Here is a 23514-nt window from a genome sequence, read left to right on the forward strand (position 1 = left end):
CGTTTGACAGATGTAGCCCCGGCGTTGCCCACCAGGCCACTCTTGCCTGTACTTCCTCTACCGTTCAAGAGCCCTCTGCATAAGTGATGCTGTATCCAGAGTACTATTTGCACTCTCAGTATGCTCATTTAAATCAGCTCTCTCTCTCTCTTTTTTTTTTAACCTAAACAAATAGATCTTAAAAGGAAATTATATCACTGTCCTAAGTTGAAAGCCATTATCATTTTTTATGCAGGGAAGGTGACCATAAACATAAGCACAACAGAAAAAAATCATCTGTCACTGAAGCAAGCTGCATGCTGATGCTGCCCAGGTGCTGTGCCCAGACCTGCTCTCTGTCCATTCCAGAGATCTCGCAAGTGCGGGCATGCACTGGAGATGCAAAGGAGACTTGCTGCTTGACCTAAGCTGGAGAGTTGTTCTCTCTGTAACCAGAGTTGCCCAGTGGGTACACCCTCTAAGTCAGCACAGACAAGCTGGGTGCATCTGAAGCAGTGTAGAAGGGGGCAGCTGGCAGTGTGAAAAGAGCCCAGAGCCCTGGGAGAGAACTGTGCTCAGACCCTGGGTGGGGGCGGTGGGTTAGACCCCTGAAGGCTCTTGCCCTAGCTGCAGCTCAGAATCGCTCAGGAAACGCTCAATATCCAGAGCCCGCCCCAGGCCAGCTGAACGAGGGTCCCCTCACTCTCTGCAGATGGAGCTCAGTGTCCGGCCACCCGGGCCCCCCAGGATCATTAGGGCCAAAGGAGAAGATGAGGATGGCCAGCCATCTTTCCCCTAAATGACCAGCACCTCATTTTTCGTTTCTCCCCCAGATGCTAGCCTCCTGACAAAATTCCTTAAAGAAATTTCCGAGGACATGCTGGTGCTGGTGGCCTCTTACGACGACCCAGGGACCAAGTAAGTGGGAACCTCCACCTGCACCGTCCCTGACGATGCCAGGGACACACAGACAAGGGGGAAAAGTGAATCGAACACTTACCATATGCAGGCCCTTTCCCACTGTCCTGCGGCTCCAGCTGCTGGCAACTTCTCCTAAGGAACCAACCAGACAGGCGCACAAAGAGATGTTCTGGGGGATTCATGACAGTCGTGGTCACAACAGTGAAAAACTGGCCAATTAAAATACATTAATTAAAAAAAAAAACTGGCCACCTTCTCTGTCTGGTAATAGCCAACTGGTGACAGAAACCATGCTGTATGGCAACATAGAATGTATTATTATATAGACATAAAAGAGAAAATACTCCATCAGAAATGATGATGTAGAAAATGTTTAAGGATCTGGAAGAATCACTCTTTAGCATTAATTTTTTTAAAAATCAGGTTACAAAAGAGTCGCTATAATCCCACAGTGCATGAGGGAAAGAAACATGAAGGAGATATAATGAAATTTTACAATGATTATGTCAAGGGCAGGTGAGACTGTAAGTCGTTTTTAGTTACTTTGTAAAGTTCCATATTTCCAAGTGAACCTGCATTATATTTGTAAGCAAAAGCAGGGCCATTTTAACTCCTCTCCAGCCTTACGGGGTGGCTTTTGGAGGGGTGTCCTGGCTGCTCCCCACTCAGAGCTCCTCACTGCCACCCACACTGGAGGTGGGGTGGAGGGGAGCCCAGGAGATGCTCCCTTTCTCCCATCCCTCCTCATCGTCCTCTCTGGTCCCCTGCAGGATGAATGATGAAATCAGGAAGCTCTTCTCCAACTTGGGCAGCACCCACGCAAAGCAGCTGGGCTTCCGGGACAGCTGGGTCTTCTTAGGGGCCCAAAACCTCAAGAGTAAAAGCCCCTTTGAGCAGGTGAGTTCCTGGCAGCCTCCTTGTCCCAGTGAAGGGGGGATGCACGTCGCCATCGTGCAGGCGACGATGCCAGGGACGGACAGACAAGGGCTGGGGTGGCTTGGGAACAACACACGAGTCAGTGTGAGGAGGGCCACCCAGCTGTCGTCCACCCTGGAGGTCAGGGTGGCTCGAATGGCTCCTTCTCAAGTAGGAAGCAGCATTGGCCATTGTGCAAGGAGGTGGGTCCTGTATAAACACATAGATAAGTAGATAAGTACCAAAAAGGAGAAGGGAAAGGGGGAAAAAGATGAAAGGAAATTCAGGCATGGAGGAAAGGGAAAGGAATGTGGAGATGAAGCTCTAGTGACACGATGGGGAAAGGGGGAGTCCAGAGCAGAGAGTGGATGCCTATCTTCTGGTCCCCGCTGCAAGCCCCTCCACCCCACCTGTAAAGGGGCAGGTTTGGCCAGGGGAGCCCCAGGTTCCCTTCTAAGTTCCCTGTGGAGAGGGTGAGCTTGCACAAAGAGGAGACACAAGGAGAGCCCCACATGAGTATGTGGAGGTGTCAAGAAGGACCCGTGATCTGAGCTCCATAGTCAGTACCCAGGGGGCGGCCCAAGCAGAGGGCACCTGGGAGGCACCCAGTGGTGGGGCCTGAGGTGCACTCACCGGAGGAAGAGGAAGCCAGTGGAGGGTTGGGGATCCCAAGGAAATGCTGCACCTTGTCCCCCCCCATGCAGTCATCTGTGCATCCCCAGCTCAGAGCAATTCCAAAACCTGGGAGAACTGGCCAGGCCTCCCCAGCATGAAGCTGGCCAGTCTCTGGTGGTGAGAGCATTCAGCTTTGCCAGGACCCAAGACAGGAAGCTAAGGGTCAGGCATCTGGGACCACTGAGGAACGCAAACGCTGGCCTGAAGGCAATGGGGAGCCACGGTAGGCTTAAGTGGGAGAGTGACCAGATCAGATTGATAATAAGAAAGACTAGTATTCAGCAAGTGCTTGCTCTGTGCAGGTACGGCTGAGCAAGTGACCTGCAGGGTCTCATTTAGCCAGACAGACAGTGATCATGCATCTCACAGACGGGGATCCAGAACCTTGGAGACGTTTTAACCGTCTTGCTCTGTGATAGGGACGCATGTCTCATCCAGATCTGCAGCCTCCCCAACGCCTTCCTGTCCCGATACTTTAAGAACGGCCTCCCAGGCTGTGTAGAGAGCACTGTGGAAGGGGCACGCGTCTGAAGGAGGCCAGGAGGGGGCGGGGCTGCGGGAGGCAGAGAAGGGGCGGAGTCGAGCAGCCAAGTGCGGAGCTCCCGGAGGTGGGCGGGGAAAGGGCTGAGCCAAAGTGGGCGGCAAGGGGTCTTGCCTTGTTTGGAAAATGTTGGCCTGGTTTGTATGTGTGTCAGACGTATTCAGGTAGTCAGAAATTACTTTTTAAAAAAAAGAAGGAATAGATTAAAGTAGCTTCACCCTCTGGGGGCAGGGGCTCCAGAGTGCCCCTGTGCGTGGTGCCGAGGCAGGACTCCCTAGGAAGAGGCTTGACGAGGCACTGTTCCTCTTTAAAGCGCAGCTTCCAGACCCAGCAAAATTGGGCCAGTTACAGCAAAGAGGAAGCACGTAAGTAGACAAAAGTCAGCACCACCTTTTCCCTGGTTTCTATGATCAGCTGGTTGCAACCCAACACCCAAATAGGAACCAAAGACCCCAAACTGATTAAAAGCATCCTGTCCCTTGTTCTCACACATGGAAAGCTGGGTTTTAGAGAAGCCACACCTACCGTTTATTTTTTCTTCCTAAAGGTTCGTTAGCCACAGTTATCCCACTGGGAGATGTTTACCATTTACATCTTTCTTCCACATATTAGCCTGAGCGTTTTATGTTTTTTATTTTTAAATTTTGTACTATATCTATTTGTTGAAGTATAGTGTTCCCAGTACACAGCAAGCTGATTCAGTTATACATATGCACATATACTATTTTTCAGATTATTTTCCCTTATAGGTTATTATAAGATACTGACCATAGTGCCCTGAGCTATATAGTAAATCTCTGTTGCTTGTTGCATATCTATTTTTTAATTAAAAATCTGGCATTCTATTCATACTAAGTCAAACAAATAGAGTCAAAATATCATAAATTTTTTAGTCAGGAAAAAATTCATTAAGTTTTCTAAGATATATGTCTCATACATACTATTTGTATATATGTATACATAAGCTTTTCTACCATACTTGATAAAAGCCTGAGCATTTTAAACACAGTCTCTTTTTTTAAAAAAACTTTTATTGGGTATCATTGCCTTACAGTGTTATGTTACTTCCCACTGTACAGCAAAGTGAATCAGCTATATGTGTACATATATCGTCTCTTTTTGGATTTCCTTTCCATTTAGGTCCCCACAGAGCACTGAGTAAACTCCCTATGCTGTAAGTAGGTTCATTTAAACATAGTCTTAACTGATTGTATGCTCTTTACACATTTCTCTTCAATATTAATTAATATTACACAGTGGTTCCACCACTTGCTAGCTGGGCAGCCACAGGCAGTGACTTTGGCCCTCTGTGCCTCAGTTTTCCCATCTGTGAGCTGGGATGATAACAGCGGGCACTTCTTAGGCCACTGTGAAGATTAACTGCATAAAGTGCATTCTGCCTGACATAGAGGCATTCATGAATGGCTAGAATGCTTCTTTTTTTTTTTTTATTGAAGAATAGTTGATTTACAATGTTGTATTAGTTTCCACTGTACATCAAAGTGATTCACCAAAGTTATACATATATACATATATCCTTTTTCATATGCTTTCTATTATGATTTATTACAAAATACTGAATATAGTTCCCTGTGCTATAGAGTAGAACCTTGTTGCTTATCCATCCTATATATAATAGTTTGCAGCTAGGATGCTGGTTTTTATTCTTGTGGTTGTTACTTTAATTTAATTGTTTATTTTATTATGGTTAGTATTATTTTTTATTCAGTATTGATTTATTGATAATTAAAAGCAGAAAAATGTATTGATATTGAAAGCAGAAAAATGAAAAAAAAATCTGTTCGCGATGCATAAATATATATTCTATCGTATAAATATATTTTACTTAATTTGGGAATTTGCCTTGTTTGATTTTTAGATTTTCTCTAAGTTTGTGTTAGGGGTTAGTTATTATTATTATAATTATTATTATTGTCACCTGGGATGTCCTAGCAGGGCTGAAGCTCTTCAAGCACCACTTCCCCAATGCTTGGTGCCACCGCCCCCACCCTCCAGGGCATGACAAGCAGTGACTAGACTCTGAAACCTTGGGCTAGTTGTCCTCCACCAGCCTCAGTTTACCTGTCGGTGAAATGGGCTAGAAATATCCTGCCCTCCCCCACCCCCCATGGGGCAGTAGTGAGGATGAAATGAAGCCATGTAGGTTTTAACACACAAGGCACATGCAGGCATGGGTCCTAACACAGTCAGTCTCTCTCTCTCTTTCTTCTGTCTCTCTAGTTCTTAAAGAACAACCCAGAAACGAACAAATATGACGGCTGGCCAGAGCTGCTGGAGCTGGAGGGCTGTGTGCCCCGGAAGGTATAGGGTGGTTGTGGCCCTTCCTGGGCTGGGCCCCGAGGCTGCTCCTGCCTGACCTGGGAATCGGAGCCCAGGATCACTTCGAGTCGGATGGGCAGGAGCTGACAGACGCAGGGGAGAAGTGGGAGCAGCCACGGAAAATGGAAAGTGCTGAGGGCCCTCCAGTACTCTGCCGGCTTCCTCTGCTGGAAACAAAACCCTCCTGGGTAGACGCATCCTCTCCGGAGTTGGCCAGCGTCCACGGGTCCTTCCGGAGCCGGCTGTCTGTGGAGAGAACAGGTGTGCTTTCCCTAGGGGACCACTGACTGTCGCTCCCGGGGGAAGGACAGGACAGACTGCCTGCAACTGAGCACAATTAAACTTTATTTTTGATGATTTTGAACCAAATTTCCCACCCCCTTGCTGTGCAGCACTTCCCGGGGGGTGGGAATGGTCCAGACAGGGTTTGCTCAGCCCCATGTTCCCACAGGTCAGCAATGGTGTCAATTCCCCGGTTAGGCAGCTGGAAGGGAGGTTGGTTTTACAGGGATCTCGTTTAGATATGAAAGCGTACGTGGTTCCAGCATGAGGTGTAAGACCCCCAGGAGCAGAGAGGCCGGGGGCCAAACACAGAGAACACGGTCTTCCACTGCTGTTTGAATGAGAGCTGCGGAAAATCTGGAGCTGGTGAAGGGCACGCAGGGAGATCTGAGAAAGGCTGAAGGAAAAGCCAGGCTGCAAGGCTTCGGGGAAGACATCCTGGCTATCTCTGTGTGGGGCTCCAAGTACAGGTTATTTATCTGGGAAGTGATTCTGGAAAACACCCATAATGGGCAGGTAAGTAAGACAGGGAAGAGAAGGCAGCCTAGCAGGGGTGTATTGTCGACTCAGCTACCGCTGTGGGTGAGTGGAACTTAATCGCAGGGGAACCCCTAGGAATTGGTGTCACACACGCACCTCAGAGATCTCAGGAGAGGTGAGGGAGTTGGGGTACTGCCCATCGGCTGTGGGTGTTGCGAAATTCCTGGGCACATCTAGTCTGCCCTACGTGGGGGAGAGCAGCCATCTGGACTTCGCGGAGAGTCCTTAGCCAAGAGATGTCAATACCAACCACGGGAGGCCACTGAAGTGGTGAAGCCCGAGGGATCTGGTGGTGAAACCCTGCCTGGGGTCTCTGAGAAGGGCCAGGGAAGAGCAGACCAAAGCCTGGGAAGAGTCATGGGGGCAGAAAGCACTGGCCCTTGGGCTCCTGGAGTGTGTACCAGGGAGAACGCAAGGCTCAGGGAGAAGATGCCCAGGCTCCAAGAGCAGACACCGAGCAGTGGGACAGCAGAAGCCAAAGTCCTGTGCACTCCATGGATGTGGGGCTCACAGTTACCGAGCTCTGGGCACAGACAGGGCTTCAGAAGGGCCGAGAGGGCCTGGGCTAGAGGAGGACGAACTGTGGGAACCTTCAGCAGGGGCCTTGGCGGGGGGAGGGGGAGGCGGGGGCTGCAGTTGCGTGGGGTCAAGATCAGTGATCAGAGCCTGGTAAGACGGCAGTGAGCAGGCCTGGCTAAGGAAGTCAGAAGGTGCCTGGCCGGCCACCCTGCCAATGCTGCAGCCCCGTGCCTCTTCCCCAGGCATGGCAGCTCACTCTCAGGGCAAGTTTGCCAGTCCGACCCGACCACCTGCCCATCCATATAACGCTGGCAGCCCCGGGAGTAGACAAATTTGCCCCATTCCTCCCTTTTTGTTCCAAGTGGAAGGCCCTCTCCCCACACCTGACATGCTGACAGAGGGCTGCCCCTGCACGCCCAGTGCCCTTCCGTCCTGACCCCCCAGGACCAACGGGTCAATCTTGGGGCGGGGCCACGTGGGGGTGCTTCTGAAGGCCCTGGACCCTGACCAAGCCCCTCAGCCCCTCTTAGCTGACTCACTGTAATGGGTGGTTAGCCACCGCAGGCAGGGTGGCTGGTCAGAAAGGCCGGGCCCAGACCTGAGTGCTTGCTCTGCCACTCTAGCCGGACGAGCAGGTCATGTCACCTCTAGGCCAGAATTCTCCTTTGAGAAATGGGGGCAAAGGGCATCAGTCTCTCAGGGGCTTGTGGGCACTAAATATGATAAAGTAGCCATATCACCAGAAGTCAAAGAAGAACATACGTATGTCCGATGTTTGGGAAAACATCTGGCCAGACAGCCCCTCTGGGGATGAAGGTGCAGGCAGTTTGCATTATTAGCATACGCTACTCCTGGGTTTGGGATTTTTTTTTCCTTAAGACAAGCAAAAATATCTCATAAAATAAAACGAGGATGAATAAGACTGCTAAAGTGAGTCTATAACCAGGAAGAGGGCAGTGTTCTCGGCAGGGGCCACTCTTTAAAAAGGACCACCTGGTTGTGGTACTTTTCTAGAAGCTGCATTTGCACAGCACTTCAAAGAAGATTGAGAAAACGTCAACAGGATGAATCAGAGAATTGAGGAAGGGTCTCCTGGAGATGGGAGCTTGGAAAGGCAGCACAGCGAGAAGGTTGGTGCCCCACCCACCCACCCCCTCTCCCAGCTTGTGCTCAGACTGGCTGGGCAGTCTGCACTCTCCTTTAGAGAACTGCCCCAGGGCTACGCAAACCTTTGCTCCCGAGTGCAAAGAAGAGAGGCCGGGAAGTGCCAGAGTTCACAGGAGCACGGAGGGTCCATAGCTGATGACTTCCTGGTCTTGGGGCAGGACCGCCACGAGGGGTAATGCACACACCCCAGAGTTCCCTGTGGGCTCAAGTTAAAGCTGGGACTCTGCCTGAAAGCATCCCCTTCCTGCCCCCGTGCTCCCTTAACTATGTCTTCCAGTCCTTCATAAATCACTGGCATGAAGTCGTATCCCAAAGTCGGCTTCTGAGGGACTTTGGTTCCTCCCCCTAGGAGAGGCGATGGGCATGGCCAGCCGGGTAGGGCTGAGCGCAGGCCTGGACTAGGAGACAAGACCACCCTGTCTGCACGAGTTTTCCTTAAACGCCACTTCTCAAAGCCACGCTGGGCCTCGCTGGGGCTGGCATCACAAAGTAGCAACCACCCATCAGACTCATCTTCAGGGCGTTGTGGTCACTGTAGGGTCCCCCGGGTCAGGTCAAGATTGGGGCAGGACAGAGAGTCCAAAACACCAGCCATCAAGAGTCTACTGCCCCGCTAAGGGTCAGCTCCCTCAGTTCAGTTCAGTTCAGTTCAGTTGCTCAGTCGTGTCCAACTCTTTGCAACCCCATGAATCGCAGCATGCCAGGCCTCCCTGTCCATCACCATCTCCCAGAGTTCACTCAAACTCACGTCCATTGAGTCGGTGATGCCCTCCAGCCATCTCATCCTCTGTCATCCCCTTTTCCTCCTGCTCCCAATCGCTCCCAACATCAGAGTCTTTTCCAATGAGTTTAGATTGACTAGTTTTCTGTGATTATGGTTTCAGTGTGTTCAGCTCCCTCACTCACCTTCTGTATGTCAGAAACTGGGTGTTTACTGGGTACACCTCGATGAAGGAAACGAGGCATAGTCCAGGAGGGTCACAGATGAAGATGCAATGCAGCTTGAAACAGCTATGTTGGGGAAAGGCTGTAGGGTCAGAGAAGGCATCCTGGAGGAGGCAGCATGCTCGGCAAGCCTGGGAATGTGCCAGAGTTCACCAGGCAACGAGGGGAAAGTGGCATATGCCAGGCGAGGCAAGAGTATAAAGGAGGCCTGCCAGGGGCACAGAGTGGGTGCCAAACGCTGAGCGGACGGGGTGAGGGGGCCTTGTTGGCTAGGCGAAGGGGCTCAGATTCTGCCCAGGAGCTGTGGGGATCAGTGAGAGGTTTAAGCTGAGGCTGGCATGATCGGATTTGCAGTTTTTAAGACATTCCTCCTGGCTGTTGTATGGAGAAGGGAGCGGAGGCAAGAGGGTCAGTGAGGAGGCTGCTGTGTCATCCGGGGATAGTGGGTGGTGGCCTGGCCAGAGACAGGATGGGGAAAAGGGACCAGTCTCGGGTATTCGGGAAGTAAAATGGACAAGACTCGGGGACTGACTCTGTCATCATCGGGGTGACAAGCCTTCAGGAACCCCTGCAAGGTACTCATGACCTCGGACTCTGGGGCTCGTATTTCTCTTCATCGTTCCCACCAGCGTGCCTCTCCTCTCTCCCAGGAGTGAGGATGGGGCTGTGAGTGGAGCTGGTGTTCCCTAAGTCACAGCAAGGGCTTTCCAGTAGCTGTAATTCTGGTCATCACCAGTAGGTGGCAGCCCAAGATAGAAAGGGAAGGCTGGTATGTTCACCCAGTTCTTGGGAAAGGCGTGGTGCTTAATAGACTGGTCCCCTGGGACTTGCTGATGGGCAGTGGCCTTACCACCACTATTATGAGGCACGTCACAACAGCACGTCCCTAACTTCTATGGAGACTTGGCTGTCATATAAATAGGCTCTGCACAGAGCTTTACATGAGTTACCTCATTTCATCCTCATAGCCGCCTGGGGTGGGGATCCTTGTTATTCCTTTTATGCATACGGAAAAATGAGGCTCAGAGAGGTCAAGTAACTTGTCCAAAGTCACACAGCCAAGAGCCTCAAAATAAAGATTGGCATCCCAATCTATCTCCATCACTACGGGAAACAGACTCAGAAAAACTTGCCCTAAAACTACTCTGAAACTACTACTGTTTTCTATTCCCCTTTACTCTTCCCCCTTGATTCCCTCTCCCTTCCTCCTCCTCCTGCGTGCCTCTGAAGACTTCTGAAAATTGCCAAAGGTCTCACCATCTACCATCATTCTTTGGGAGAGATGGAGGGGGCTGGGCTTGAGAGATCTGGAACTCCTCTGTTAGATCCCTGCCGCGTAGCGCAGGCCTTGCTTTTTTCCACAAGGCTGTGGGCCAGGAAGGAGCAGATGTTTATCTGCTTTTTTGCGGATGAAGAAAGAAGCTAAGCGCTGTGCCCAGGCCACATGGTGAGACCAGGCCACGCTGGATCTGGCTAGTCCTGATCCTCCACCACCAGCCGCTGTTTCACAAACCACTCGTGTATTCCAAGCATCGCCCCTGCAGGGACCACCAACCCCACTCCTCCTGCCCAAGGCACAGGGTCCAAAGGCTGGTTTTCAGACCCCTGTCTTGCCAGGAGCTAGGCTTCAGACATTCAGTCAATCGAGGCATCCAGTCAAGCCAGCTTGCAGTGTGGTTCATAAGCCCTATTTCAGCAGGGCTCCAAGCAGGTGGGGGAAAATTAATAAATGTGTAAAATTCCTTTTTCTCCCTTCCCATGCCACCAAGAACCAAGCCAGTGGATAATTATGGGATGGCTGCCAACAGAGTTTGGTCTTCAGAGTTGACTGATGGCGCTTGTACTTCTGTGGCTGGCTGCCAGTCTAGTCACCACTCTGTCCAGTTTTGTGGGTGTTCTTACTGCAGGAGATCAGAAGCTGTACCCCTACTGTGACTGGGACAGGCAGAAAAGGCAGGGGCTGAACCCAGGAGAAGCAGCAGAGGGAAGAAGCCACACTTTTGCTTGGCTGGATGGGGCATAGGTGCTGGGGGAAATCAGCAACAACAATAACAACAGTATTGATAATCGCCATGCACCGAGCACTTGCGATGAGTTAGGGCCGTGTTAAGCACTCTACATACTTAAGACTATTTCATCGAATCCTGCATCATTTCTTTATCCCCTCCACCAATATATGGACTTCCCTGGTAGCTCAGATGGTAAAGAGTCTGCCTGCAATGTGGGAGACCCCGGTTCAATTCCTGGGTCGGGAAGATCCCCTGGAGAAGGAAATGGCAACCCACTCCAGTATTCTTACCTGGAAAATCCCATGGACCGAGGAGCCACCAATATGTACTGAGTGACTGCAACATGCCGAGCGCTATTCTAGACGCAGGGGAGTAAACTGAGGAACAAGATAGGCCAGTCCCAGACTTTGTGAAGATGCCATTCGGGTAGGGATGACAGACAATGAACACGGTTTCTGACGAGTGCTATAATGAATACTCAACAGCTCTGGAGGCCGCAGGAAGTCTGGGAAAGCTTCTCTGAGGCAGTGATAACTGAGCCTAAAAGACAGAGTAAAGAATCGTGCCAAGATTTTAAAAACAAATGAATTCAAGGGAGAGAGATGGGGAACATTTCAGGCAGCAAGAGCAGCCAGTGGAAAGGTGCCGAGGTGAGAATAAAAGTGGTCCAAGCAGGAACTGTCGGGGAGAGGAGGGCTGCGGCAGGCGAGGCCCCAGAGGCAGGTAGCCCGAGCAGGAACTGTCAGGGAGAGGAGGGCTGCGGCAGGCGAGGCCCCAGAGGCAGGCAAGACCGGATGAATCAGAGCCCGTGGACCATGGGGGACTCCAATCCATGGGCAAAGTCAGGTCTAGAACACCTGATCCTGCACCCTTCACCACCAGCTGCCATCTCATATGTCATCCAGGTCACAATCACTGTGCCAGGCTCTGTGCTGGAGGAAAGGGAAGGCCACCAGGCTTTCCCCACCCAGCCAGCTCTTGGGAAAGGACGCTGTGCCGAATCACACTGCTTGCCTGGGGCTCGCCAGCGGGCAGTGGGTCAATCATCCATATTAGTAACAGTGGGATAACAGCAGCATCTAAATTCCGTGGACAGTTGCTGTCGTCGAAACCTGTGTCAGAGCTTTATGTGAATTACCTCATTTCAACCTCACAGCCCTGTGGGATGTGGGACCACTGTCATCCCAGTTTGGTCAAGAGGAAGATTGTGAAGCAGGGAATGACACTTAAGCTTTAACAGGACAATGGCTTCAGCTGCACGCACCTTCCCTTCCAGCCCTCAGAGCAGCAACCCCCGTGAGCTGTGGTTATCTGACCACCCCACCACCACCACCACCACACACACACACACACACACACACAGGTGAAGAACCCATGGCTCAGAGGTCAAGTCATGTGAGGAAAAGAGCTGTGACTCCAGCCCAAGGTGCCCAGCCTTAATCTTGCCCGGGCCGGTGACAACCAGCAGGGAGGGGGTGAAATGAGGAGGAGGGTGACTGCTGGGCAACGCGGAAACCTTGGCCCCCAGCCTGGAATCCGGCCTCCAGATATTTTCCTGGCCTGAGCCCAAACTGGCCGCCTTGCTTGGACTGCTGCTCTGGTGAATGAAGCATTCCGCTCTGGGCATCTCTGCTCCGGAGAACCCCAGCCCCAAGTGCCTCCTCAGATCTGTCCTAAACAGGGCTGAGCAGCCTGAGGGTCACATCCCCACACAGACCCTCCCGATCCCCCACCCCGGCCTGTCTGCTGGCTTGAAGGTCAAGGCCTGCCCTCCGGGCCGCCAGAGGTCACCCGCCACGCCCCAGCTGCCGCTGCCGGGGGACAGGACCGCTCTGCCCCTCCCTGGCAAGGGCAGGAGTGCATAAGGTGAGGAACCACTGGGACCCCAGGAGGGCATGCGGCTGCCTGGGGACACCGGCCCCTCGTCAGGATCAATCACCCTAAGCCTGTCTGAGGAGCAGCCGGCTTAGGAGCAGCCGTGAAAGCCGCCTTTGTGCCCAAGGAGAATGAGCCGCAGGAGGACGTGGGCCCCTGGCCCAGGGCACCCCTTGGGCCTCGGGATCCTGAAATAACACCGAGGGGAGGACCACCCGCCTGGCCCCCGCCCCACCCTGCCCCGGGCCCAGCCAAGCCCTGTGCCCGCTTTGTGCCATGGGAGCTGCCCAGGGGAAGAAGGTAGGAGCCCCCGAGGGTCCTGCAGAGGCCCTGGACATGGGGAGGGAGGCTGCGCCCGCCAGGTGGGGTCCCTCACACACTGCTCGCCAGCCCCCTCCCTGAGCTCAGAGCTAAGATTTCATGTAGAAACCTGGCTGGGGCTCAGGGCAAGGCCGGCGTCCAATCTGTCCGTCTCTGAATCAGACCTGGGGCCGCCCGGCCTTTCAGGCTCCCTGGTCTTATACACACACACACCCGCTTCCTGCCCTACCTCGGGTTCCCCGACCATTCCCCCCAGCCCCACCCCCAGCACCAGGGGAGCCTGGCACAGGTGAAGGCGGGGCAAGAAAACAATAACGACCATTGTAATTAACTTGGCTAACCAGTGGTCACCAGAGGTAGAGCCAAGGGCAAGTTACTGAAGCTATCTGTAGCTCATTCCCTCATCTGTGAAATCGGACAATAGTAGTCACTACCTCCCAGGCTTGTGGTGGGGATTAAAAGAATTACAACATGCGAAGCATTTGAAAGAGTGCCTGGCACATAGTGGGCTATATATGGCCCGTTGTTGGTAGATTTGTCTTCATATTATCCATCTATCCATGTTATCCATCCATTATCCTTCTAAGTCTGGGGTCTCCGTGGGGTGGGGGGAGGGAGTGTTGTAGGTAGCACATCCAGTGCGGCATTTCTGAAAACGAGGTCTGTACACCCCTTGTGTTGGCTTTAAACATGGGGAGGGGGAGGTCTGGGAGGGGGCTTGTTAACCTGTCGCTTTCTCAGGGCCCACCCAGAGCTCCTGGGTCAGAGTCTCTGAGGAGGGGCTGGGGAATTCTGGCACATGTTCACAGCCATACCAGGACTGCCCACCAGCAATGTGGTCAGGCTGCCAGGTCCCAGCTCCTCCACCCGCTTACTGTGGTGAGGAACCCCACCCTCTGCATCCCCGTCCTCACCTGGGAAGTGGGGTGGGTACCCGTCTCTGGGGGGTTCCCTGAGATGCTGCCGGTAAAGTGCTTATCAGCTTCCTGACCCGCAGAGGGCCCCATACACGGAGACACTAATCCTCACCCAGCTGTGATGACCTATTGTATTAAAGGCGGGGAAGTGAGGTTCAGAGGCCAAGCGTGACTTCTTAGCCAGTGTGAAAAAGGGCAGGATTTTGACTCCCTTCTGCTTAACTGCAAGCTTTCTGCCAACCCAGCCCATCCCACACTTTTCAGATTTAAAGAAGAGTACACCGTAGACCTATGGAGGAAGAACTCTGGTCCTCAGTTTCTCCATTTGCAAAACAGGAGTGTTGGGCTCGATAACCCCTGCATGCATGCTAAGTTGTATGACCCCATGGACTGTAGCCCACCAGGCTCCTCTGTCCATGGGATTCTCCAGGCAAGAATACTGCAGTGGGCTGCCGAGCCTTCCTCCAGGCAATCTTCCCAACCCAGGGACTGAACCCAGATCTCCTGCATTGCAGGCCGGTTCTTTACCATCTGAGCCGCCAAGCCTCCTAGTGCTGGCCTCGCTTCCCATTGCAAGGCTGACTCCTGCCTGCAGGGGTCAGTGTGGGTCACCTGCAGTCAGGGCAGGAAGGTGATCGGACACAGCCTCTGGGAGTCGCAGAGCTGCCCTCCCAGCCAAGCTTCGGGCCCTGGCCCTGGCCCCAGCCGATCCCCTCTTTCAGAAACATTATTTCCACTCCTCCCCTCTGGATCCTATCTGTGCTGAACCTGAGGCAGGGAGTCATCATGGAAGCCAGCTTCCCAGGCCTAAAAATGACCCTAATAAGGTCTGTCCCAGGAAGGACGGAGTATAGCTCACGGTCTGCCTCTCGCTGTTCCTCCCCACCCCCTGGCAGACATCGGCAATCGATCCCCTACCCTTTCCCACTAAGTCCAGACAGCTTCAGAATCCTCAACGTAGCCTAACGGGTCAGTGAGAACTTGCCCCCAGGTTGAAAGCCACAGCTATCCCTGGACCCCCACCCCTTCCCCACCCCAGGGTAAAGCCCTCCAGGGAGAAGGCAGCTGGGCACAGTGATTGGGAACATGGGCTACACAGTCAGACAGGCCTGTGTCAGTTCCTCCTCACCCTCTGTGACCTTCGGCAAGTCACTGCACCTCTCTGATTCTACTTTAGTAAACGAAAGATAAAAGACCCTCTTTAGATTATCGTAAAACCCAAATGATCCCATGCCTGGAACAAAACGGGCGCTCAGTCTCTCCCTGAACCGGCTCCTCCCGTGCCTGCGTCCTCTTCTGAGCCTCACCAAACTTCCCTCGAGCCAGCACAGCCAATGGCAGGCATAAAAGCTGACACCCAGCAGCTGTGCCTTCCCCCACTGGTCATGGTGAGCCAGGCTGGAGCGAAGGCTGTGAGCAAGCCTCAAGCCAGGCTCCCCCTTCGGTAGACCACCCCACCAGACCTCCCCCATGCCCACCTCCCTCTTTCCAGAAGCAACACCCCGCTGGCCTCTGTGTGGAAAGTAATCCCTGTCACCTATGCATGTATTCTCCCACAGGCTTGTCCCATGAAATGCACCCTGCTATCCTCAGAGGCATCCCATACCCCGCCCCCAGTTATGGTTTAATCATAATCATAAAATGACAAGTCTGAAAAAGCCTTGATGATGTGGTCCAGCCCCGCCTCACTAAACAGCTGGGAAGACTGAGGTCAGAGAAGGGAAGGACTTCCCAGGGCCATGCAGCCAGGGCCAGGGCATTTCTGTAGCCTGCAGCTCCTTCCCCAGCACCAGGAAGGGAGGACAGAGCTGCCCCTTGGAGATGACTCCTGCCCACAAAGTGCGCTCTCGGGTACCCAACTCCACCCACCACATCTTCATCTCTCCCGCCCCAGCCTCCCCCAGCAAAATAGTAACTGGATACCTGCTCCCCTGGGTCTTCCCTGGTGGCTCAGTGGTAAAGAATCCTCCTTCATGTTGATGTATGGCAAAACTAATACAATATTGTAAAGTAATTAGCCTCTAATTAAAATAAATAAATTTTAAAAAAAAGAATCCTCCTGCCAATGCAGGAGACCTGGGTTCGATCCCTGGGTCAGGAAGATCCCCTGGAGAAGGGAATGGCTACCCACTCCAGTATTCTTGCCTGCAGAATCCCATGGACAGAGGAGCCTGGCGGGCTACAGCCCATAGGATCACAAGTAGTTGGACACAACTGAGTGACTGAGAACACTTGCACCTGCTTCCCTGTGCCAGGAACTGAGCCAGGGATGGAAAGGGATGGTTCCTGCCTTCACAGCCGTCTCTGTGAGTTGGGGAGACGGACAGGCAGGCAAATAATGATAAGTGGAAACAGCGTGTGTGACGGTAAAGATGGGGCTGACCGGTCGGAATTGTCAGGACCATCTCCAGCTGCAGTTGGGGGCGCCAGGTATGAGGAATCCAGGTTGAAGTCGGCTGCTGAAATTCCCACAAATTGTATTTCAGTTAGAATGCCATCTGCTTCGAGGAAGGGAAAACCAAAAACCAGTTGGTCTAAACCATAAGGAAATTTATTGGGTTCCCTAAGTGGAGGTCCAATGGCTCAGTGATGTCTCCAGGGCATTTCCTAGAAACGCACAAGCAAGGTTCCCTTGAATTTCATTGGGAGCGATTAAGTCACATGCCATCCCTAAAGCAACCCTTTTCCCCTGGGGAACACCAAGGCCATTGGCTTCACCTGGAATCCTGAACCTGGTGCTGGCAAAGGATGGAAGCAGGACCATGGGATTGGTTGAGGCCAACCAGAGACCCCTTGGGGCTGGAGATCAGGCCCCCAATGTCACCCCCCAAAACCCAACAGGAGAGAGTAAGATGGATGCTGGGCATTCAGTCATAATGTGCCTGCCACCTCCGTGAGGGAGCTGGTGGTATCTCTGACCATGGTGTGAACAGAATGGAAAGAAATTGAGAAGTTCAAGGGGGAGGCAGAAAGCGTGCTGGACCAAGAGTCAAAAAGCAGATACAGTTGCCCCTACTCGTCCTGGGCAAGTTCTGAACTTCCCTTGAACTCAGCATGTTGTAATCTGCAAAGCGGGGACCCAGGCCACACTCAGGATTTTTGCAAAGGATCAGATGAAGGCATTTTCAATACACGGAAGCAGTGTTTCTGTTTGGAACATTCCAGAAGCTGGAAATATTGGCCAGCTGGGTGTGCGCTGATTTTCTTTATTTTTTATCTTTGGCCGCACTGGGTCTTTTGTGGTACACGGGCTCTTGGCTGCTGTGCACAGGCTTGCTCTAGTTGTGATGTGCTGGCTTCTCGTGGCTTCTCTTGCTGCGGAGGCACGGCTGTAAGGCGTGTGGGCTTCAGTAGTTACGGCTTGTGGTGCACGGGCTTAGGTACTGCCCCACAGCACGTGGGATCTTAGTTCCCCAGCCAAGGATCAAACCCATGTGCCCTGAATTGGCAGGTGGATTCTTAACCACTGGACCACCAGGGTCCTGGCATGGACCTGGTGGACACCATTTTCCTGTGCCCTAAGGCCACCTAATGACCGTTTTCCTGGGCCCTAAGGCCGCAGGACCGCCAGAGTCCTGGCATACGTTAATTTTAGAGAGATGAGAGCAGACAACAATGTCCTGCCTGGAGCCTTGCTTTAAGTTCTTGTGACAATGAGGTTGCAGGTCCTTGGGTAGAAAGGGTCCAGGAAAAGCAATTCCCGTGGACCTCAGACGGCCCTTGAGGGCATGCACACAGCATTCTCTAAAACATTCCTCCGAACTCAGCACCACCCGGGTTTTTCACTTCCGTGAACAGCTCTGTTGATGTTTGCCAAGACGCTCATTGCTTTGCATTCATTTTCATTAGAAGAACGTTTCCGTGGCTGAAACAAAAGGGAAGAAAATTGGGAGAGATGGCTAATTTTGATAAACATCCTGGAAGGGAGTGTTTGTTCTTACAGAGCCCAAAAGGCACCCATCTGGCACAGCCCCTCTGACTCCCTGAACAGTTATCCCCATCATGATGGATGGGTGCTCTTAGCCCAGGCCCAGGGAAGGGTTCCACTCGCCAGCCCATAGCTGAGCCGGGCCTGAGGGCTGCGTTAGGAGCCCCTCGCCATCCAAGCCAACCTACCCTTGCTACTCTGCCCACCACCTCAGACCGTTTCTCTGAGGGGAAAGAAGTTCACCACCAGGTTCCCAGAGGACTCAGAATGGGGGGCTCAAGGCCAAGAGGAGAAGGAGGTCAGGAGCCCATGGTGAGGCCCCTTCCTCACCCCCAACAAAGCAGAGACCTGCTCCTGGCTGAGCCCTGACTCCCAGCATCCCACCAGCCTCCCGGGCCTCACTCACACCAGCGGCTGATGCCTGGAAGGCCTCCCGACGGCTGCCCGCACGTCCAGCCCATCTCTGAGCTCCAGGCCCAGGGCCTGCCCACCTACTCTTCTTGGACCAGGCATGTGTTGAATTCTGACTGTACCCCCAGCAGACGTTCCGTCACAAGGTGTGAGGGCAGACGAGGAGGAGGGGACATAGCAGTTTCTGAGCACTGACCCTGCCAGCCACCACGCTCGGGGCTTTCAAAGGCTTCCCTCCAGCCTCCCAGCCCCGCAAGGCAGACGATGCCATGCCCACATCATGGATGAGTGACACCCATGGATGCGGCGCTCTGAGCAGCTGAAAGGGGCTTTTGAAGGCAGGTAGAATGACCTTTGGAAGCAGAGAAAGGGCACCGTTTTCCTAAGGGCCCTAGGCCACCTAATGAAGCTGTCATTCCCTGCTGCTCTTGGCTTCCCAGGCTGGGTTCAGGAGTTCCCTGAACAGGTGTACAGGTCGGGCACTGCACAGAAGCGATGAGTGCATGGGTTCGTAGGGGTGGGAATCCATCCCACATCTGCCAGTGGAGCCTTGTCCCCGGGTGCTGGTTAAGTCTGCCCAGAGGCAAGAGTATTGCTCTATGTAATGATGCAATGCCATCGCTTAAAGCCCCTCAACCACCTTTCCCAAGACTAAAACTTTTCCTGTCCGTCTTTGTGGCTGGAAGTCCAGCTTGGGAGGGAACGACATTGAAGGAGAAAGAAAGATGCCCGTCCAGCTGGCACTTCTTCTAGGATGTCTTCCTTGCGTGGGTCTCAAATGCCCACACAGGACTCGGGGCTGAGTAAGCAGGGGGAGGGGCAAGCCTGTTGCAGAGCTGTATTTGCCTAACTAGGTCTGCATGTTTTACTAAACCTGAAGGGCTAGCAGGGGTAGCCGAGAAGGGGCCAGGGAGATGAGCAGGGGGTAATGGTCTTCTTGTGAATGTGCTAAGAATCCTCACCACAAAGGTACCGACGCCCCTGTTTCACCAGGGCAAAAACCCAGACTCAGGGAGGCACCCTTCAAGTACCAGGGCTGGGACTTGAACCAAATCTGTCTGGTTCCTAAGACCACCTTCTCTTTTTTGACTTGTTTTTTTCGATCATCAGGATGAAACCACATCTCCATCCAGAATAAATCTTCACCTTGTGGGTAGAGTTACTAGCTGGTGCTGATTCCGGCCCCACTGGGAGCAGCACCAAAGAAGGGCTTTAAAGTTCAGAGGAATTTAATTTCCATCATGAAAGAACTCGGAGGTGGGGCAGGAGGGGCCAAATCAAAAGCCGGCTTTTGAGAAGGCAGAAACCCAAAAGCAGCTCCCTTGCGGGGCCCGGGGGATCTGCTTTCGGAACATTGTGTCTCCTAAGCCCACGTGAACGAGGGGCTTTGTTAGAGTGAGAGATCAGATCTCAGGCCTGCGGTGGAAGGGAGGGGCAGGTGGCTGGAGCCTTGTTTCTTCATCTAAAATCTGAGAGGGGCTAAACGCAACCAGCAAAGCCACGCCAAGGAAGCCATGGGAGGCAGGCTTGGTGTTGGTTTCCCTGCTCCCAAGGTGCAAGTCACGATGGGGCCTGGGGTGTCCCACAGGACTGTTAGCCATAAGAACAGAACCCACGGGGCCCAGCCAGAAACCAGGGGGTGACTGCTGTTCAGAGGGGCCTCCCTGCAGGGTTGTCCTTAGGCACTTACACTCTTGGGAACACTTTGGGGTCGTTTTGGGGTGGTGGTGTTCAGCTGCTCAGTCATTGTCCGACTCCTTGCGATCCCACGGACTGCAGCACACCAGGCTTCCCTGTCCTTCAGTATCTCCCAGAGTTTGCTGAAACTCATGTCCATTGAGTTTTGGGGTGTGCGATGGGGCAAACGTTCAGGGGGAGTCCTGCCATCAGGTCAGCATCAGTGAAGGTCCCACAGAGATTGTGATCACAAGCAAGCACGGGGAAGTGACGTCTTGGTTCCCTGGGGCTGGGTGGCTGAAAGCAGCAGAGGCGTATCCCCTCACAGCACTGGAGGCTGGAGGCCTGCAATCAGGGTGTCGGCAGAGCCAGGTTTCTCTGAAGGCTCTGGGAAGAACCTGTGCTCTGCCTCTCTCTCTGCTTCCGGGGTATGTGTGTGCTTAGCTGCTCAGTTGTGTCCGACTTTTTGCAACCCCATGGACTGTAGTCCACCAGACTCCTCTGTCCCTGGAATTTTCCAGGCAAGAACACTGGAGTGGATTGTCATTTCCTTCTCCAGGGGATTTTCCCAACCCAGGGATCAAACCCGCGTCTTCTGTATCTCCTGCATGAGCAGGTGGCTTCCTTAGCACTGCGTCGGCTACTTTGAGCCATCTTTGTCACCCCTTGGTTTATAGATGCATCTCACCCGGGTCTGCCAGTGTCGTCACGTGGCATCTCCTGTGTGTCTGTGTCTCTTCCCTTCTTAAAAGGACACCAGTCATATCAGCTTAGAGCCCACTCTCATGACCTCATTTTAACTGAGTACATTATCAAAAACCCTGTTTGCAATTCAGGTGACATGCACAGGTACAGGGGCTAGGGCTTCAGCATAGCTTTTAGGGGATACAATTCAATCCAACCCCTAACCGTGACCCCGTTCATCCTCTCTTGGCTGTGCTCCTGGGGCCTGCAGTTCATTTTAGCTTCTGTTCTTGGCAGTGGCTTCCCACGTGGGATACCCAGAGAGTTTCATTTTGATTCAGAATCTGACCCGCTACTCTCCTGAGTAAAGCCCTTCAAGAGCCGTTACAAGGAAATCACAACCACAGAGAAGAGGGTATGAGCCCTCTGTGCCCTTACTCCGGCCTGGCCACCTAAGACGCTCACACTGACTCTGCTCCAGCAATGCTGGACTCCACGGCTTCCTCCAACAAGCCAAGAGCTTCCCCGCCTCAGAGCCTCTGTTCTGCTGTGCCCTCCACCCAGGGCGCTCTTCCCTGGCTCTTTCCATGACCAGGTCCTTCAGGCTTCAGCTTAGAGAGGCCACCCCTGACCCCTCCAGCTAAAGTACCTCGATCTTGGTCCCCAGTCCTGCAGCTGCTACACAGAACTTACTTGAGTATTTCTTTATTTTTAAAAATGTTATGGCCACCCTCGATCTTCGTTGGCACATGCAAGCTTCCTCTAGTTGCAGCAAGAGGGAACTACTCTTCATTGTGGTGCTCGGGCTTCTCGTTGCAGTGGCTTCTCGTGGAGCACAGGCACTAGGTGCGTGGGCTACAGTACTGGCACAGAGGCTTTGTTGCCCAGAGGCATGCGGGATCTTTCCGGACCAGGGATCGAACCCGTGTCCCCTGCATTGGCAGATGGATTCCTAACCACTGGACCACCAGGGAAGTCCCTTGGCTGTTTCTTTAACTGTTTCATAGCTGGCTTTCCCAAGCTCCACGTCAGCTCTATGAGGGCAGGAACCTCCCTGTCACTCAGTCTGGATGCCAGGGGACATATCCTAGGAAGGAGACTCAGTGAATCCAGAGCTACCATCCAGGAAACTCACTCCTTCCTTCCACAGGTATGTCCTAAGCACCCACTTTGAGTCCGACGCTGCCTCAGGCCCCGGGCATGGAAGAGAGCCCAAGGGAGACAGACTACAGGCTGCACTGAATGACTGACCGACAGGATTAGCAAAGGGAGCCCTTCACACAGGCCTTCACCACCAGCTGCCAGAAAATACTGAAAATTCTAATTGTGGCTTCCCTGGTGGCTCAGACGGTAAAGAACCTGCAATGCAGGGAACCCAGGATCTATCCCTGGGTCGGGAAGATGCCCTGGAGAAGGGAATGGCAACCCACTCCATTGCCTGGAGAATTCCATGGACAGAGGAATCTGTAGGGCCAGTCCATAGGGTCACAAAAGAGCTGGACACAACCGAGCATGCATGCGGTGTGTCCTACCACACCCCTCTGGTGTCCGTCACCCGCTGTGGGACCCGAGAGCAGACAGGCGGCATGGAAGCGTAGGCCAGGATAAAACCACAGGCAGGGGTGGGATTACCTCAGCATGCTGCTGCTGCTTGTATTCCTTAATGGTCTTGATCTTCCCCGGATTGCGCCTGGTAAACACCTTCCACTTCACCCTAGTCTGAGCGGCTAGGAGACAGTAGCTTGATTGCTGGATCTACAGTGAGATGCCGCTGTTGTCCTCCTCTGCACTTGGGAAAATTGACCCAGTAAGTGCTTGGCTCCAAAGTCTGCCCACCCCTTGGCCTCTGCATTGCATTCGTTCTGCATTTGTATTGTATTTGGTTTTGCGCTAGTACTGTATTTGGTTGCAGTATGCCTCCACATACCTACCCCACAGATATCTCGGACGAGGGGAGGACCAAGATTGTAAGGGTCAGTCAGGCTGTTTGAGGTGGAGTGTGCGGCAGGCTGCAGTCTGTAGTGTTGCAAAGGGCTGGGCAAAGTGAAGGGGCCTAGCGCACACGCATGGTCAGGACACGCATGGCGGCTGCTGTCTTGCCCTGTGTTCCTCCGCTGCTCGGCCAGCTTCTACTCCACCGATCCCCTGTGCACAGGGACGTGCTTGCCCTCTGCCCCAGCTCCTGATGGTTCTAATCCTTAGCCCAGAACAGCTCCACCTGCTAGTTTATTAAAAGGAAACACCTGCCCTCATGATGCTCCTTAACCTAAGGGGCTCTGCGGGCTATGCCCCAGCTGCTGGTTTCCCTGGTAACCGATGAGCCAACCTATTGGTCCATTCATCTATAAATAGCAGCCGCCTTTTTCCCTGAGTAGCAAAGGTGGCGGCCATGACCTGTCTGCTGGCCTGGCTGCTTTACACGCTGGCATGTCGCTCTGGGACCTTTTGCTTCAGAAATGTTAGACCAAATGCACGTTTTGACGACTCTGTCAGTATCTCCGGGCTCTTCTTTCTCGAGGCTGGGCAACCACAAGGCTTGCAGACCTGCGGGGGTAGCCCAGTGCTCTCCCTCCTTCCCCCACCGGTAATCACTGGTTTGTTTCCTACATCGGTGAGTCTGTTTTGCTATATACGTGTGTGTATGTATGTGTGTGTGTGTGTGTATATATATGTATATTAGATTTGATGTATAAGCGACATCTGCATGTTTGTTCTTCTCCGTCTGACTTATTTCACTAAGCATGGTGTTCTCCAGGTCCTTCCATGTTGCTACAAATAGCTGAATGTCGTTCTGTTTTAAGGCTGAGAAGCACTCCACTGTGTATATATACCCCACACTTAATCCACTTGTCTGTTGATGAGCCCTTG

General features: G+C 52.9%; 2 protein-coding genes and 1 long non-coding RNA gene across 15 annotated transcripts in view; 2 read left to right on the forward strand and 1 right to left on the reverse strand.

Annotated features, from left to right (window-relative positions):
• The window catches only part of FAM3D (FAM3 metabolism regulating signaling molecule D), a 37662-nt gene extending 31922 nt beyond the window's left edge, over nucleotides 1-5740 (forward strand). For 6 of the 7 annotated variants that reach the window (XM_086367249.1, XM_086367253.1, XM_086367248.1 and 3 more), the window contains 3 exons: nucleotides 813-897; nucleotides 1671-1797; nucleotides 5273-5740. In XM_086367249.1, the coding sequence (XP_086223375.1) occupies nucleotides 813-897; nucleotides 1671-1797; nucleotides 5273-5359 (299 nt within the window). In that variant the 3' untranslated portion in view covers nucleotides 5360-5740. Of the gene's footprint in view, nucleotides 1-812; nucleotides 898-1670; nucleotides 1798-3344; nucleotides 3397-5272 lie in introns of all 7 variants that reach the window. The other variant, XM_086367250.1, reaches the window with a different exon arrangement.
• The window catches only part of FAM107A (family with sequence similarity 107 member A), a 100011-nt gene continuing 81989 nt past the window's right edge, over nucleotides 5493-23514 (forward strand). For 2 of the 6 annotated variants that reach the window (XM_086367232.1, XM_086367246.1), the window contains exon 1: nucleotides 23036-23257. In XM_086367232.1, the coding sequence (XP_086223358.1) occupies nucleotides 23036-23257 (222 nt within the window). Of the gene's footprint in view, nucleotides 5633-7726; nucleotides 7843-12406; nucleotides 13009-23035; nucleotides 23258-23514 lie in introns of those variants that run through there. The other 4 variants (XM_086367233.1, XM_086367240.1, XM_086367235.1 and 1 more) reach the window with 4 other exon arrangements.
• LOC147348330 (uncharacterized) lies at nucleotides 16476-22898 on the reverse strand. 2 transcript variants are annotated; one of them, XR_015151477.1, is made up of 3 exons: nucleotides 22578-22898; nucleotides 22279-22430; nucleotides 16476-17811 (listed from the first exon to the last, which is right to left on the reverse strand). It is a non-coding gene; the product is annotated as an uncharacterized LOC147348330 (long non-coding RNA). The 2 variants fall into 2 exon arrangements; XR_015151478.1 differs by lacking the exon at nucleotides 16476-17811 and adding an exon at nucleotides 21336-21733 and having other exon boundaries at nucleotides 22578-22811.

The sequence above is a fragment of the Bos grunniens genome, chromosome 22, assembly GCF_055505025.1.
Source record: "Bos grunniens cultivar Pamir isolate PY7600 chromosome 22, Bosgru_T2T1.0, whole genome shotgun sequence".
NCBI lineage: Eukaryota > Metazoa > Chordata > Mammalia > Artiodactyla > Bovidae > Bos > Bos grunniens.